General features: G+C 42.9%; 2 protein-coding genes across 11 annotated transcripts in view; both read left to right on the top strand.

Annotated features, from left to right (window-relative positions):
* Nucleotides 1-13,145, top strand: part of ZNF326 (zinc finger protein 326) — an 80,427-nt gene that overhangs the window by 8,914 nt on the left and 58,368 nt on the right. The window lies entirely within an intron of this gene.
* LRRC8D (leucine rich repeat containing 8 VRAC subunit D) overlaps nucleotides 1-13,145 on the top strand; it is a 62,581-nt gene that overhangs the window by 18,968 nt on the left and 30,468 nt on the right. For 2 of the 10 annotated variants that reach the window (XM_035538000.2, XM_050712388.1), the window contains exon 2: nucleotides 9,569-9,614. The exons of 5 other annotated variants lie outside the window; for them this stretch is intronic. In XM_035538000.2, coding sequence (XP_035393893.1) covers nucleotides 9,611-9,614 — 4 coding nt within the window. In that variant the 5' untranslated portion in view covers nucleotides 9,569-9,610. Of the gene's footprint in view, nucleotides 1-2,977; nucleotides 3,234-4,400; nucleotides 4,532-9,568; nucleotides 9,615-13,145 lie in introns of those variants that run through there. 3 more of the 10 variants (XM_050712387.1, XM_050712385.1, XM_050712386.1) reach the window with 3 other exon arrangements.

Below are 13,145 nucleotides of genomic sequence, written 5' to 3'. Positions count from 1 at the left end.
TCTCCAGCTGAGCTCCAGTCTTGCAGCTGAATTCACGAAATAAAGCTGCTGACTCTGAAAAGAGGTTTAGATGGATGTGGGGTGTAGGATCAAGTTATTAATTTTGTAAGCTTAAAAAGCACCTCCTTTCAAACCATGTTTCCATAAAGCTAAATTCCTTTACAGACAGTACGAATTGTCTGCGTGAATGTAAAAGCATTGGATTATTTAATGGCATTTTTATTGAGGATTTCTGGTGATGTGAATTTTCTCACTGCTTCAAGTACTTCCATCACCAGAAGAATGCTGGTTTCGCTTATTCATAACTGAGGTGGACTTTATCTTCTTTCTCTTAATGTAAAAAATTCTAAATATTGTTTTTCCTTCTGTTTTTTTTTGTGATATTCTTTTCAGGGTCAATGAGAACATAATCTTTTTTTGGGAGGGAGGAATGAACCTATTAAAATCCTTTCTCATATGCAGGGTTAAGAATTGCACTCAGGAGGGTAATGCACAAGTGGAATTGCTATCTTCTCGTAACAGTTTAGACTTTGGTAAAGAAAGTGGATGAGTCATTGCAGGGATTTGATGGCTGAAAAGATTGATTAATAATTAATTTAAAAACAAGAACGCCTTTCCTCTGTGTCCCAGATTTCAGCCACTCAAAAGATTCTCACATGCAGTTTAGCATTTGAGTGCTATGGACATATTTGTTTTGATGTCTTTGCTTAAACTGCAAATGCTGCTTTCCCTATGCTTTTGTTTTCACATTATTTATAAAGATATAAAAGTCAAATTAATTTGAAGTGTTCCTAGGAGGTTATGGCACCTTGAAGGAGTCAAATATTCCCATTATTTTGGGTGCAAATATGAAGGTTTATTATACTTGTTTCTTAACCTTTTTGGGTTGCACTGGCATACTAGGTGCTTCCTGAATAGCCATAATCCCCTTTTCAGTGTTCGTGTGCTCCTGCATACGATTTAATTTGCTTTTCCACAACGAGCACATGTCAGTCAAGGCCTTGTATTTCAACAGGTTTGTGTTTCAGCTGGGGGTCTAACAGTAAACCCGAGTGCCATGGTGCCTTTATGCGTTTATGCTGGGTTAGTGGTAAAACTGGGGAACTCTGCAGGCTGCAGTGTGACCCTGACAGGATGACTCAAAATTGGCCCTTTGAATTCAGTTAAATTAGCTTAAATAATCTCTACCTGAGTTCTTCATCTGCAGTGGGCCTAAAACAAGGGGTCAATCAAAACCAATTCATGAAAGGTGCAGCAGTTTCAGCATCCTTTTGATATCCTGTAAGATGTAAGTTGATGTGCTCTGAGTGCTTCTGCCTGGGGCAAATCTTTGATATGAGGCACATCGTGTGACTCTGATCCTTGAAGAGGTAATAAACTGAGTTTTGTCTTTTTATTAATTAAAATCATGCTATGCCCTGTGCTGGGCATTTTTGATATTGAATATTGAATGTGTTTTGTGCATACTGAATATAGCCAAAGGTGTTTGTTTGCTAACAATGTACAAAAAAAAAACCAAACACTCTGATCTTTTTTCACTTTTACTTTATTATAACCGTAAATGGTAAATGAAAATTTGTAATATTTTTAATTTGGGCTGTCACTATAATTCATAATTTTCACCTGAACTGCTTCACATTTCCAGTTCAACGGAGTGTCCTCCTTTGTAATTAAATTGTCAGTTCTGTCTAGGCTATAGCCTTCTCACCATGCTCCTCTAAAAAGGAGACGGCCGTCAGATATTTGGCACTGAGATGGAGCTACAACCTTCTGGTGCTGGTATTTATGACCGTGCATCTTGTCAGATACACAGGGTGCAGCAACTGAACCTTGCACTTCTCAAGGCCTGAATCTGTAAAGAGTTGTCTGAATCTTCCAATGTGCAGACTGAGATACACTTTCGCCTGCTTTAACCATGAACTTTAATTTACCTTAGTCAGAAGTTTAATTTAGTTGCAGTGCCGTGTGAATTCTTCACAATGTGTATTATGTTTGGTACGGAATTACCATGAGTAGGGTTTTTAGAGTGGAAAAGGAGAGTACAGGACTGCTCTGCAAGCATAGCGTTGGAGTTAAACTCCAGTTTTGTCAAAGGAATCGTTTTGCCTTGGTAATAAAACAACCACTCATTGCCTTGACGCAAAATATGAAAGGGGAAGGCTTTTTTAATTTGTGTTAAACATGTTGAAGGTGGGAAATGTGAAGAAGATGAAGAAATCTTAGCTGTAAGGAGGGATACTCGATTTTGTGTGTGAAACTAGACCTTGAATGCTTGTTTTCCTCTCGCACAGCCTCCTTGGTAAGTGCCACGTGCCGGGCTGAGTGGGTGTTCGGCTGCCGGGCAGCAGAGGACAGAAAGCAGTTTGCTTTACAGGGGTGCTGGGGAGAACTGGATGACTTCCTGGCTTCATGGAGATAAAACTTGCTCTGGCAGCAGTACGGGCAGTGAAATTTGACAAGAAGTGGGAGGGGAGAAGGATATGTGCGACAGGGCAATTTTTGCATTGTGGAAGGAAGAATCGAGGCCTGGAATTTATATAGCCTGACATTCATGAGCATGTGAAGTAAGCCACAGAAGCTGGTGGGTGCTGGGCCATAATGGATTCGCTCCAGTTTGTCGAGTCGGTGTGGATAAGAGGAAAGCAAGGAATTGCAGGGCTCTGTTGTAAGCTCAGAGGTGACAAATGGTGTGACTGGTCTGGTCACGAGGAGAGGTCGCGAGGCGCCCCGGGCTGCTCTGGCTGCTGTTTGAGGCTGGCGCAGTGTTCGGCTCACAGCTCCAGAGCCGTTTCCCTGGATCCCTGCTGTTGGAAGCCTCCTAACGCAGAGAAGGCCCTGAGCAGGCCTAGTTGCAGTTACATTCGTTTTTCCTGTGGGATCAGCTCGGAACCCGTGGGAGGATGAGATAGGGGTCAGAGATGACCTGTGTTTCCTCCAGACCTCAATATTTCCTACTCGCAGACTTGTGTGTGGGGAGAGATGTGTGGTTTGGGCAAGAGAGCTGCAAGGGCATTGCATGGCAAAAGGGGATGGATCTGGCAGCTGAAATTTGCCCAGAGAAGCAGGTCCCACCAGGGTAGCTTGCCTGGTATGCGTGGTCCAGAGAGTGTAAAGCAAGAGTTAACATTACACGGTAATTGGCGAGGCAATGCTTTTTTGCTTTGAATTTTGGTAACTTTTGTAACAGTGCATCCATCTTCTTCTAATTACTTCACTTCTGAATGAGTGCTAAGGTATGTGGGGGGCTTGTTTTTAATTACGAACTGCAAATAGTTCCCATAGGTTTTCAGGCCTGGCTCCAAAAATATTACCTGTCATGTGATGTTGCATCAACCAGGAAATCCCCAGACAGTAAGCCTGCTTGGATTTTCTAACACTTGCCTTTCTTCTATTCTTGTCACACTTCTTCCAGTTATAGTGGTGAGAAACCTCCTTTGAAGATCATTCAGACTGACTCTTCTTGTGTGTCTTGGTTAGGGGGGTAACTAAGCCTGTGAAACATGACTCTATCCATGAAAAATAATTTTCTAAAATATTTCTTCAGCTTTTCTAATAGAATCATTTTTCACTTATACATTTGCATTTATAGTAGTTGGCTTCTAGTTAATAAATACAGTGCTCTATGAAAATAATTGGTTATTAGGATTGGATTGGTACCTACGGTGCCCTTGCTGCAGCTTTTGCTGGCTAGCTGTGACTTTGCTTGTGTGCACAGCAGAGTTGTTTACATGCCTGGAATATGCTAGAGGCAAGGAGAAAGGAACGGCTTTAATGCGATGCAGCTAGATGCTCTGTGGGGGAGGCCTCAGAGTTGTTCATAACAAGATCAAATGTTGATCAATGTTTTGGGAAGAATAAGGTTACTGTTCATGAGAAATGGAAGAACAGTATATTACGTGCTTTCCAGCCATCTTTAAAACCGGGTATTTGTGATGTTGCCTAGGAAAATGTCCCTCTCCTGCTGTTGTTTTGAACTCCGAGGCGAAGCATCTATCCAAACCGCTCCAGTGTGGCCCCAGCTGCATCTCAGGGCTGCCTTCGGTGAGGAAACGATCAGTCACCAGCTTCTTTCAGCTTCCCCATGAAAAGCCTGATGATAGTGTTGTTGAGGTGCTGCTGGAACATTGTGGCTACTATTGAATTTGTTTTAAAGGCAGCTGTGGGGATTTACAGTCTCTGTAGAATAAGAAAATAGCTATTCTGACATTGAGCTGTGAACGTAAGAAAATGGCTTATCCCATATTACAAGGTGTAAAAGCTGGGAGAGGACAGAGGGAACAGCTCAAGAGGAATGGGGAAGAAAACAGCTGAAAACCTCCTCCTCTCCCTCCAGAGCTATTTTTTGTCAGTGACAAAACTGTGGGATGAGCAAAGCTGATTTGTATCTGCAGCAGGTCGTGGCTGGGATCTGAAAATGTATCCCCAGGAAAAAACAGAGCAGGCTGAGCTGCGGGGGCGGGAGTGCACGAAGCCACGTCTGCTGGCTCTGAACCTGGAGTTCCTGTTCGGTCTACTGCTTGTTGTCTTCCAGGTGATGCCTAAAATCCCACAACAAGGGCCCTCAGTCGCTGCTGTGCTGTGTTAGGCTGCACACAGCATTGGCAGGCTGGGGTTTCAGCAGGGCAGGTTTGTGAAAGAGAAGCTGGGGGATGCTGCTCGCAGGGAACGGGAGGGAGGGAGTGGAGAAATCTTGGAAGGCTGCATCAGAATAAGAGGCTTTAAACTAAGGCTAGGTGCCTGTCAGAAATCCTTTTTAAAGCAAACCTGGCGAATACACAGTCATGAATTTATTTACCAGAATTCAAGCTTTTATGGTTGTGTGGTTTCTTGCGTTCTTAGATGTGTTCGGTGTTGAAGCAGCATCGTGATGCACTGTGGTGTCTGGGCCTGTCTCCTGAGGGGAATATTTTGAACAGTTAGTCCCGAGTAAATCCCGAGTGTGGTTCTGGAGCTAAGGGCTTGTCTTCACATGCTGTTGAGAAATGATTCGAGTCAGCCTAAGGTGTGAATTTCAAGTGGATTGCTTTACATCTCTGAGGAAGAATAATGGAGAGTTAGTCTGATTCTGGAAAAGAGTGTCTGGAGAGGGTCCCAAGCAGTTTAACCAATCCATTTTTTAAATTTGTATGGTTTTTCTCTCAAGTAATCTGAAATGCCTCATGCAGACAGAGCCTCAAAGTGGATTATGTTATATAGGAAGTCTGGTCGTAAGGATTTTGAAAGGTTTATGTGGATGCAGAAGTATTACTAGTCAGGAATAGCACTTGCATTTTAAAATCACTCTGTACTTTTCATCTGAATTTAATATTCAAGCAACCCAGCTAACCTTAAACAGGAATTATGAGAGGAATGTGGACTGACTTCAGTGTGCAATAGACTTTTGAAGCGTTGTTATGGCCTCTTAAAACTATAATTAACTGTGTGATCACTGAAAGTTTCAGTAGAAACTTTTAGGTCTCATTGAATCTTTCATAGTCAATGGAATGCACTTGCTTGGTGGGTGAAGTCCGTTTGCTGGTTTCTTGTGCGAATTTTCTAAGCTGATGGGGAAGAAGATGGAGGAAGTTGGAGGAGTACAAGCCCTCTCTGTAGGTCTTGGACTTGCAGCCCAAACTGAGATTCTTCCCATCCCATAGAAAGATTTTTAGATATGTGTACAAAGCAGAGAACTTCAGCAAAATCTGTGTAGTAAGAAAAGGGCTGAAAGTTTTAGGAGCTGAGGCTTTTGGTGACCTGCATGATAATGTTTACCTCCAAGCCTGAGAGCAGGGAACAGAGGAATCCAGCCCAGGGAGTGTACACTTCACAGCCTGAACTCTCTGAGCAGAGTGATGCTTTCAAATACTTGCTGCCTAATTTAGGGGTAATTTGTTGCAGAAGGTATGGGCAGGGCTCTCCGTTTTGCTTTTTGATGTACATTTTCCCCTCCTTCGCTTTCCCTCTCATTCTGGTGCTTTAATAGGAAGAGTGAATGCCTAAAGTACAGTATATATTTTTCCTTAGTCAGTTTTGGTTGTGCAAAGTAAGTTGCAGCATCTGTGCGGCAAGTACCTAGGTTATTTCCTTTTCAGCTACTGAATGTAGGCTCTTGCTAAACATCATAATGAATTTCTGCTCTAACTAAATGCATGTAAGTAGGTGCTTGTAGGTGCCATGTGGGACTCTTGACTGTATGGAGAAGTCCATGCGTGCTGAAGTGCAGAATTACATCTGTAGGCTGGTGCCAATGTGCTTCTAGGACGCTTAACAGTTCATGGTGTATGAATCGTGAACATGTTTATTTAAATCAAGTTATGCTTGAGATTGGAAGGTTCTCAATATTTTTCCTACTGGTGTGGCAATTACAAAACCAAGTGTTGTGGTTTTCTTGGTGAATACGTTGTTTTGTTGCCCTGGGAAAGACTTGATCCTAGAGGCTAAGGATTGATTCTGTACTAAGGCTTAATCCACCGCATGTGCAAATCCAGGTGGAGGGTGGATGCTTCTCCCTTGGGCAGATGAGGAGTGTTGTATCTACATGCAGAGTGCGTGTGCTTTGCATTGCCTTTTTTCTCTGATGAGACTGCATATAGGTCTGAGGCCAGTTCCTTTTGCCTTGCCTCATTCATCCAAAAAGCAGCAGATGGCTGGTAGCATGCACAGGCTTTTAACCTGGCTGAGAGTCAGGCTGATGAGGAAGAGCCTGAATGTGTCCTTTGTCCAGTTTTGGTTGACTAATCAAATTGGTGGCTTGGTGAATGCCTTACCTTTAAAGTCAAAGAATAGGAGAAACAAATACAGATTTTTTTTTTTCCCCAAAATGTTTTTTGTAGATGTCCCAAGTGGCTAATCAGCAAACATACAGGTTTGCCTCCCGTAGCGCACTCTTGTTGGTTTTGTTTTGTTGACTCTGGCCCAGTTATGTAAAGGATGGGTAAACAGAAAGCAATCCCAAGGAAATACATACTTGATGCCTCAAAAGACCATATTTGTCATCATGGAGAGCTTAGTGAATGTTGTTGTAGGAAGAAGAGTGTGAATCGGAAATGGTGATCTCTAAGAATATTTCAAGTAGCCAAAACATTGAAATTCTGGTTTAAAGGGGGGAGGGAAAAAAAAAAAAAGAGAAGACAACAACCAGGCTAACAGCCCTCTGGCTTCAGGACACATCTAGACGTTTCAAAGCAAAATACAGCAATTTAGGGGACAACAAATACATGAGAATTAATGCATATTAGAAGTAAGGAAATAAGTTAGGGAATTAACTACACATATTTTATATTTTAAGCATTAGGAAACAAATAATCCAAGTTATTAGATGAAGATAATGAAATAGGTCATGCAAGAAAAGTAGAAATATTAATACTTTCCTGTATTTGAGAACGTGCAGAATTTGATACCGTGCCATTCTAACAGAAGATGATGAATTTCTTTAAATCTTTATTAATTAAGGATTTAATAATTTCTAGGGGTAGACATATGCAAACTAGCAGAGTTGTAACTCAGTTGTTAAAAAGAGCTTGCTGTGAAAAGTCTGTAGGCCTGCAGACAACAATTTTTAATAACTGTTGGCATAGAGGGTTGTAGAATTAACAGTGCCGGAGAAGGGAAGGGTGGGTGACTGTTTTAGCCCTATTCCAGATAGGGTGGCATTTTTCCTCAAGATACTGGAAAAGTTAATGCTATATTCAATCGATAAAGACATTAGACAGACTAATGTCTGTGTGTGTCAGGTCATGGGAAATGCATCTTAGCAAACGCGGTGACATGCTGGAAACCAAGTTTGACTTGGGAGAGGGATCTGCATGAGATGCAATGAAGCTATGCCTGCCAAAGGCAGCTGTGCAGCTGCAGGGGGGCAGTCCTGCCTTGCAGATGCAGCCGCTCCCTTGCTCCTTCCATCTGCTACCTGCAGTCCCTCCCTGCCTCCAGCGGAGGCAGCCAGGTAGGACTCTGGCGTACCCTTTTGGGACTCCTGTCCGCACACGTTGGTGCTATGTGGTATTGCAAAAGCACCTGAATTAAGAACTGAGTAACTGACGTTTACAAGTTAGTCACTGGCAGTGAATCATTATCAACTGTGAATGCTTCTAGACATCTGCTTTAAGGCTTGAGGTGAGGCCAGATTCTGTTGAACATTTTCATCGGGTATCTGGAGACAGGGTCAGAATCTGAGGCGCAGTCGGCAGGCAGCGTCGTGCTAGGCAGCGCGGTAAGTGAGGGCACGGCACTGCGTACCGAACAGTCTGGGGATTCCTGTGAGCTGTATCAATCAAAAGTGTGTTTTAAATTAGTCAGATGCAAGACCACGGGGCCTGCAGATGTCGTGCTGCAGCCCTGTGGCCGAACGGGAACCCAGGGAGAAAGGTCCTTAGGGGTGCGGTGAGTGAATAAGACACGACCGCTCTTCCTTCTGCAGGGCGGTGCGTGAGCGAGTAGGAGCAACACGGACAGGAGGTGAGAGCGGTGCTGGAGTGGTGTACGGTACGGCTCTGGGGCTGGGGGCAGCCTGGTGGGAAAGGGAGCGAGCTCAGAAAAGAGGCAGAGGAGATATTTGAAGGCTGGGTGGTCTTCAGCTTCTACAAGGAGAGTCTGCAGAGCTCCTTCTGCTGCTGGGTCAGCCGTTTCTTGATAGGTAAATGGGGCGATTTGATAACCGGAGGCAAGCACCTTCTGAGGGAGAGCACAGCGCGCTGGATGCTAAAAGGCTAACAGAGACAGGCATAACACAGAGCTCACAGCTGATGGCTGGGAACTGAAATTGGGCAATTAGAAATAAGGCATTCATTTGTAACGGTGAGAGAGAGTAAGCACTGGAACAAATAAATGACGAAGGGAAATGGTGGATTCTATCCAAAATGTTCCCAGGGCTTGAAAGCTTCTCTGGAAGTGTTATGTTAGGCAAACAAAGGTCTGGCTTACAGTTAGGTACAGTCCTCTGGGCTAAATACAGCAATAATAGCGTATAGTGGTCTGCGTTGTCCCCCGGCATCAGTAATTCATAGAGAGAACTATGCAAACCTGAACTAATGTTCCTCGTATGCTGAAACAATTGGGCACCAGCTGGACTCGCTGATAGAAAGTATGTAATGCATGTATGTATTTATACATGTGGAGCATATACAGGGATGGTGCCTCCTGGCCGGAGTGGTACTTCCTCTTAAGTATTCTGAGAGCTACAGAAGATGTTGGAGTCCACAAGTGATTGTGAAGAGTTTCTTAACCATGGGATTCAGCATCTCAGATACTCTTCAGCTGGAAACTGATGGACTCAGATCTGGAAACATTTCTACTTTGTTTATGCTAGGTAGTAATTCCTGTCTGCAGGGTGGATTGGCTTGTGTGCAGCACTGCTCGAACTCTGCTCTCCTGTGCCTGAAACTGGTGGTCTTGGCACATAACCAGTTTGGGTATTTTTGTGCTGCTCTTCTCTTGCCGAGGTAGTAGGTCAGATCTTTCTGCTCCTCTTGTTGAAGATGCATCTGAAGAAGTGACAGGGACAAGTAGAATGGATGGAGTAAGTGCAATGGGACACTCTCCAGTAATGAGTTTATAAGCAACATGTTTTTTTGTTTTTGTTTTTTTATAGTGGACGGTTAACCTCTGGAACTCTCTGCCACATGATATCATTATGGGTAAGAGTTAATACGATTCTAGGAAGGATTAGAGATCTCAGGGAATTTAACTATTTACATTAATGTGAATCTATAAAATCCCTTGTTCTAAGGTCTAAAAACATTTTGTAGCAATGGGGTCTAACGTAGTGGGCTGTTTATTCTATAACTGTTTACTAGGAAATGCATTTTGCTGTAACATCTGTTTCTAGCTACTTTTGACAACAGGAACTGGTGATTCAGAGGTCTGTTTCTAAATTTAATACGAGAAGGAGCGTAGCACTAGCTGAAGGAACACGGAGGGTGTGTGTATCAAGGGGAGGTGGTGATAAAGGCAGAACGCACCCTGCATGCTAAAATGTGTCATTGTGCCTCTTGATTGCAGGGCACAGATGCTGATACACAAACCGAGGATACATGCGTCAGAGTAACAAACTGGTTTTGAGCATTCAGCTTTTCAGGGATCATGCTTGTACAGTGTCACTCCATTGTATTTAAAGGAATTGACCTGCAGAGAAAATGCAAGGCCTTTATTTTGGGGATTGATGTCTTTATAAGTGGACAGAGGAAAGGGAGTGAAGCAAGGAGATTTAAGATGTGGAAGGAAGAAGGCCTGGCTGTGTTTTTTCGATAAGCAAAAGTCTCCAGTTTCCTTTATTAACTACCTCCTGACGTGTGTGTTGGAGAAAGCTTCTATCTGCTCTTACATTGAGTTTCAAGTGTTTCTAGTTTCATTACTCTATTTTTCCCCCTCCATTTTTTTCCCCTTCCCAAAGATATGTGCAAGGACACACATGCACAACCATAACTTTACGACACATGCATCTGGTAGCTCCTAATAGACAGAAATCCTTGACAGGCAGGTACGAGTACAGGCTGCAGGCAGTTAGGCAGGAGCAGCTCAGCCAGCCTTGTTGGCACCTCAGTATGCTCCTGAGGTATCACTTGGACGACAGAAAGCTCCTCTGTGTTTGTTGCTGTTTGTGTCCACACTGAAACACATGTACGCGCTCAAAGAAACCCAGTCTGTTCCTGGTCATCTCTTGTGACCCATGTATTTGCACTCTCCAAGAGTCTGTGTGGAAAAGAATCTGCTGATTTGCAGAGAGTTTTAAGCAAAACAGAGGGTTTTAACAAAAGTTTTAAAACTGGAGCAAACGTAGGAGATCAAGCTCTTTAGCTTCTCTGTCCTCCCAAGCACAAATGGTTATCCTGTGGTCGTTCCATTCCTGGTCCAAAGGTGGGACCAGTGAGTGGACTTCCTTTGATCTGTGCTAGGATAAAATTAACGGCTTAGTGATACCTCCCTGGGCTGACTGTCTACCTTGATGCAGTACTATGGCAAAGCATTCAAGTAGGGATACTGGAACTTTAAATAGCGGAAAATACAGTGTTAAAGTCATAGATGCTACGAATTAGCTCTGAAGAGCTGCACCAAGACACAGGATAAGCATGATAATTTGTGGCTCTTGTATGAAGGCAGTTTCTCCCTGCATGCAGTTACTCCAACACAAGTTCTTTGTTGTAGAAAACACTAAATATTTGGGAATGTTGAGCCTGAAACGCAGATGATATACTGCAGCAGAAGACTCCCATGGGATTTTTTTACGAGACGGATTTTATTTGTTAAATGAGTTTTCAGTAGTTGTTCAGTACACGCTATTGTATTGCTTGCGTGATGTCTTACAGTGACACTGGTCTGATCTGGACTGTGATGACTGTGTAAATTGCATCACTTACTAACTGTGGAAAGATGGCTTGATCCGTAAGAGACATCTGTGTATGTGTGCATTTATAAAGTAATCGTAAATCATAAATTAAAGACGTTCAGTTAATGCCACATAGAAGCTGCATTCACAGCTCTTGGTGTTCTTGTCTGCCCACAGGAGTTCCAGGAGTAAAAACTGATCACAGAGGAAACTGAAGCTGCTTTTGTACTTTGTTTGAGGGGGAGGAGTAATAAAATAAGTTATGTAGTCTAAGACATCTTGAAAATTTGGACCTTTAAGTGGTCTTTGGGCTTTTACCAAGGAAACGTGCTTTGGTGTTTTGGTTTTGTGTATTAGAATACACTAGAGATCCCTTGGCTGTAATTTATAGCAGCAAAGTACAGTTATTTCTCTATATTTTGGCCATATTGGTTTGTAACATATGGTTGTGGTAATTCATAGCTGTATAACCGGTGGTTTTCAGTGACTTAAATTACTAAGAAGAAATAGTTTGGCCTGTGGTGATCGGTGGGATGGTGTTCTGGCTGGCAGGGGGACCTTGTCTGGGAGCTGGAGGATCGGACCTGTGGCCTGTTTGGCTCTGACGGTGACAGCCGCCTCAGAGGAGGCCAGCACAAAGCTCCAGCAGCCGGCTGCAGCAACGTGACCCGGAGATTCTCAATTTCCATCAATTGTCCCTGGCTGACCTTTGCCTTCGGTGTAGAGCTCCTAACTGTAAAGCTTATATGCAAGTCTAACGCTGAAAGTTTGAACTTTACATGTTAAGCTGCTTATGCTTTTGCTCACTGCAAAGATACTGTCATTGTAATTCGGTGTTACACAGTGAGGGGGTAGAAGAGTTTTTATTCACATCTCTGTTCAAGTTGCAGCTATTCACAAGCAGCAACTCAGAAGAAAAGTTATTTTATATAAGTGGCTAATTTCAAGCGTGCCATTACACAATTTTTTGGTTAACGGAAGGCAGTGAAGATTCCTTAATAAAATGACTCACGGTCACGTTGTTACTCATATTCTTATAACTAAGATCCTGTAGTCTAAGTCTTTTGGCCTTTACCTCTGTGAGTGTTCTGACTTTTGTTGGGGGGTTTGTTTTTGTTTTAAAGCCACTTCATGATTACTCATTTCATTTGTTTCTTGTACTTACGCAGCCAGTTGTATCTTCCCCCTTTAGTGTTGGAAGTACAGCTTTTTTACAGTCCATTCTCTCCTAACTTGACAGAACAAGTATCAGTGACTACGACCAGCTTCAGCACGTAAGTCTCTGCAGAGGGCTAAGAAGTGTTATTATCAGATTAAGTGCAAGTAGAAACCTCCACTGTGCTCCCTTACTTGGGATGCACGGCAGTAGCCTGTGAGGCCCTTGTGCTGCTGAAGAACATACACGGTGTCTTATAGCTAGACAAAGGATCCTGGTGTGGTTGGAGTGAGTGAGCCACTGTCTTAGGCTTACATTTGAACCATGGGAAACATACAGATCTGAGGAAGAGTGCTGATAACAGAAGAGAAAAAGTGTATTTGTGAAAATTACGCATATGTGGAAATAGCAGATTTTTCTGCTATTTTATATCTTGCGATTATATCTTTGCTAAATCACTTTTTGAAACAGAATCACATGATAAGGAATAATTGCAACACACTGCTAATACTTTTAAATTCTTTTTGGATGTCTTTAATTTATGACTCTTCCTGTGGTCAAAATGTTGCTAATATAGCAGATAAAAAGAGCTTTATTCTTGTTTCAAGCCCATGGCATAGACTTGAAGGTTTTTCCTTTTACAGCTGGTCAAGCTTGAAACTATTGCCTTCCTGAAACACTCAGCTG

The sequence above is a fragment of the Cygnus atratus genome, chromosome 8 (genome assembly GCF_013377495.2).
Source record: "Cygnus atratus isolate AKBS03 ecotype Queensland, Australia chromosome 8, CAtr_DNAZoo_HiC_assembly, whole genome shotgun sequence".
Taxonomy (NCBI): domain Eukaryota; kingdom Metazoa; phylum Chordata; class Aves; order Anseriformes; family Anatidae; genus Cygnus; species Cygnus atratus.
This window is presented reverse-complemented; position numbering and strand designations above follow the sequence as displayed.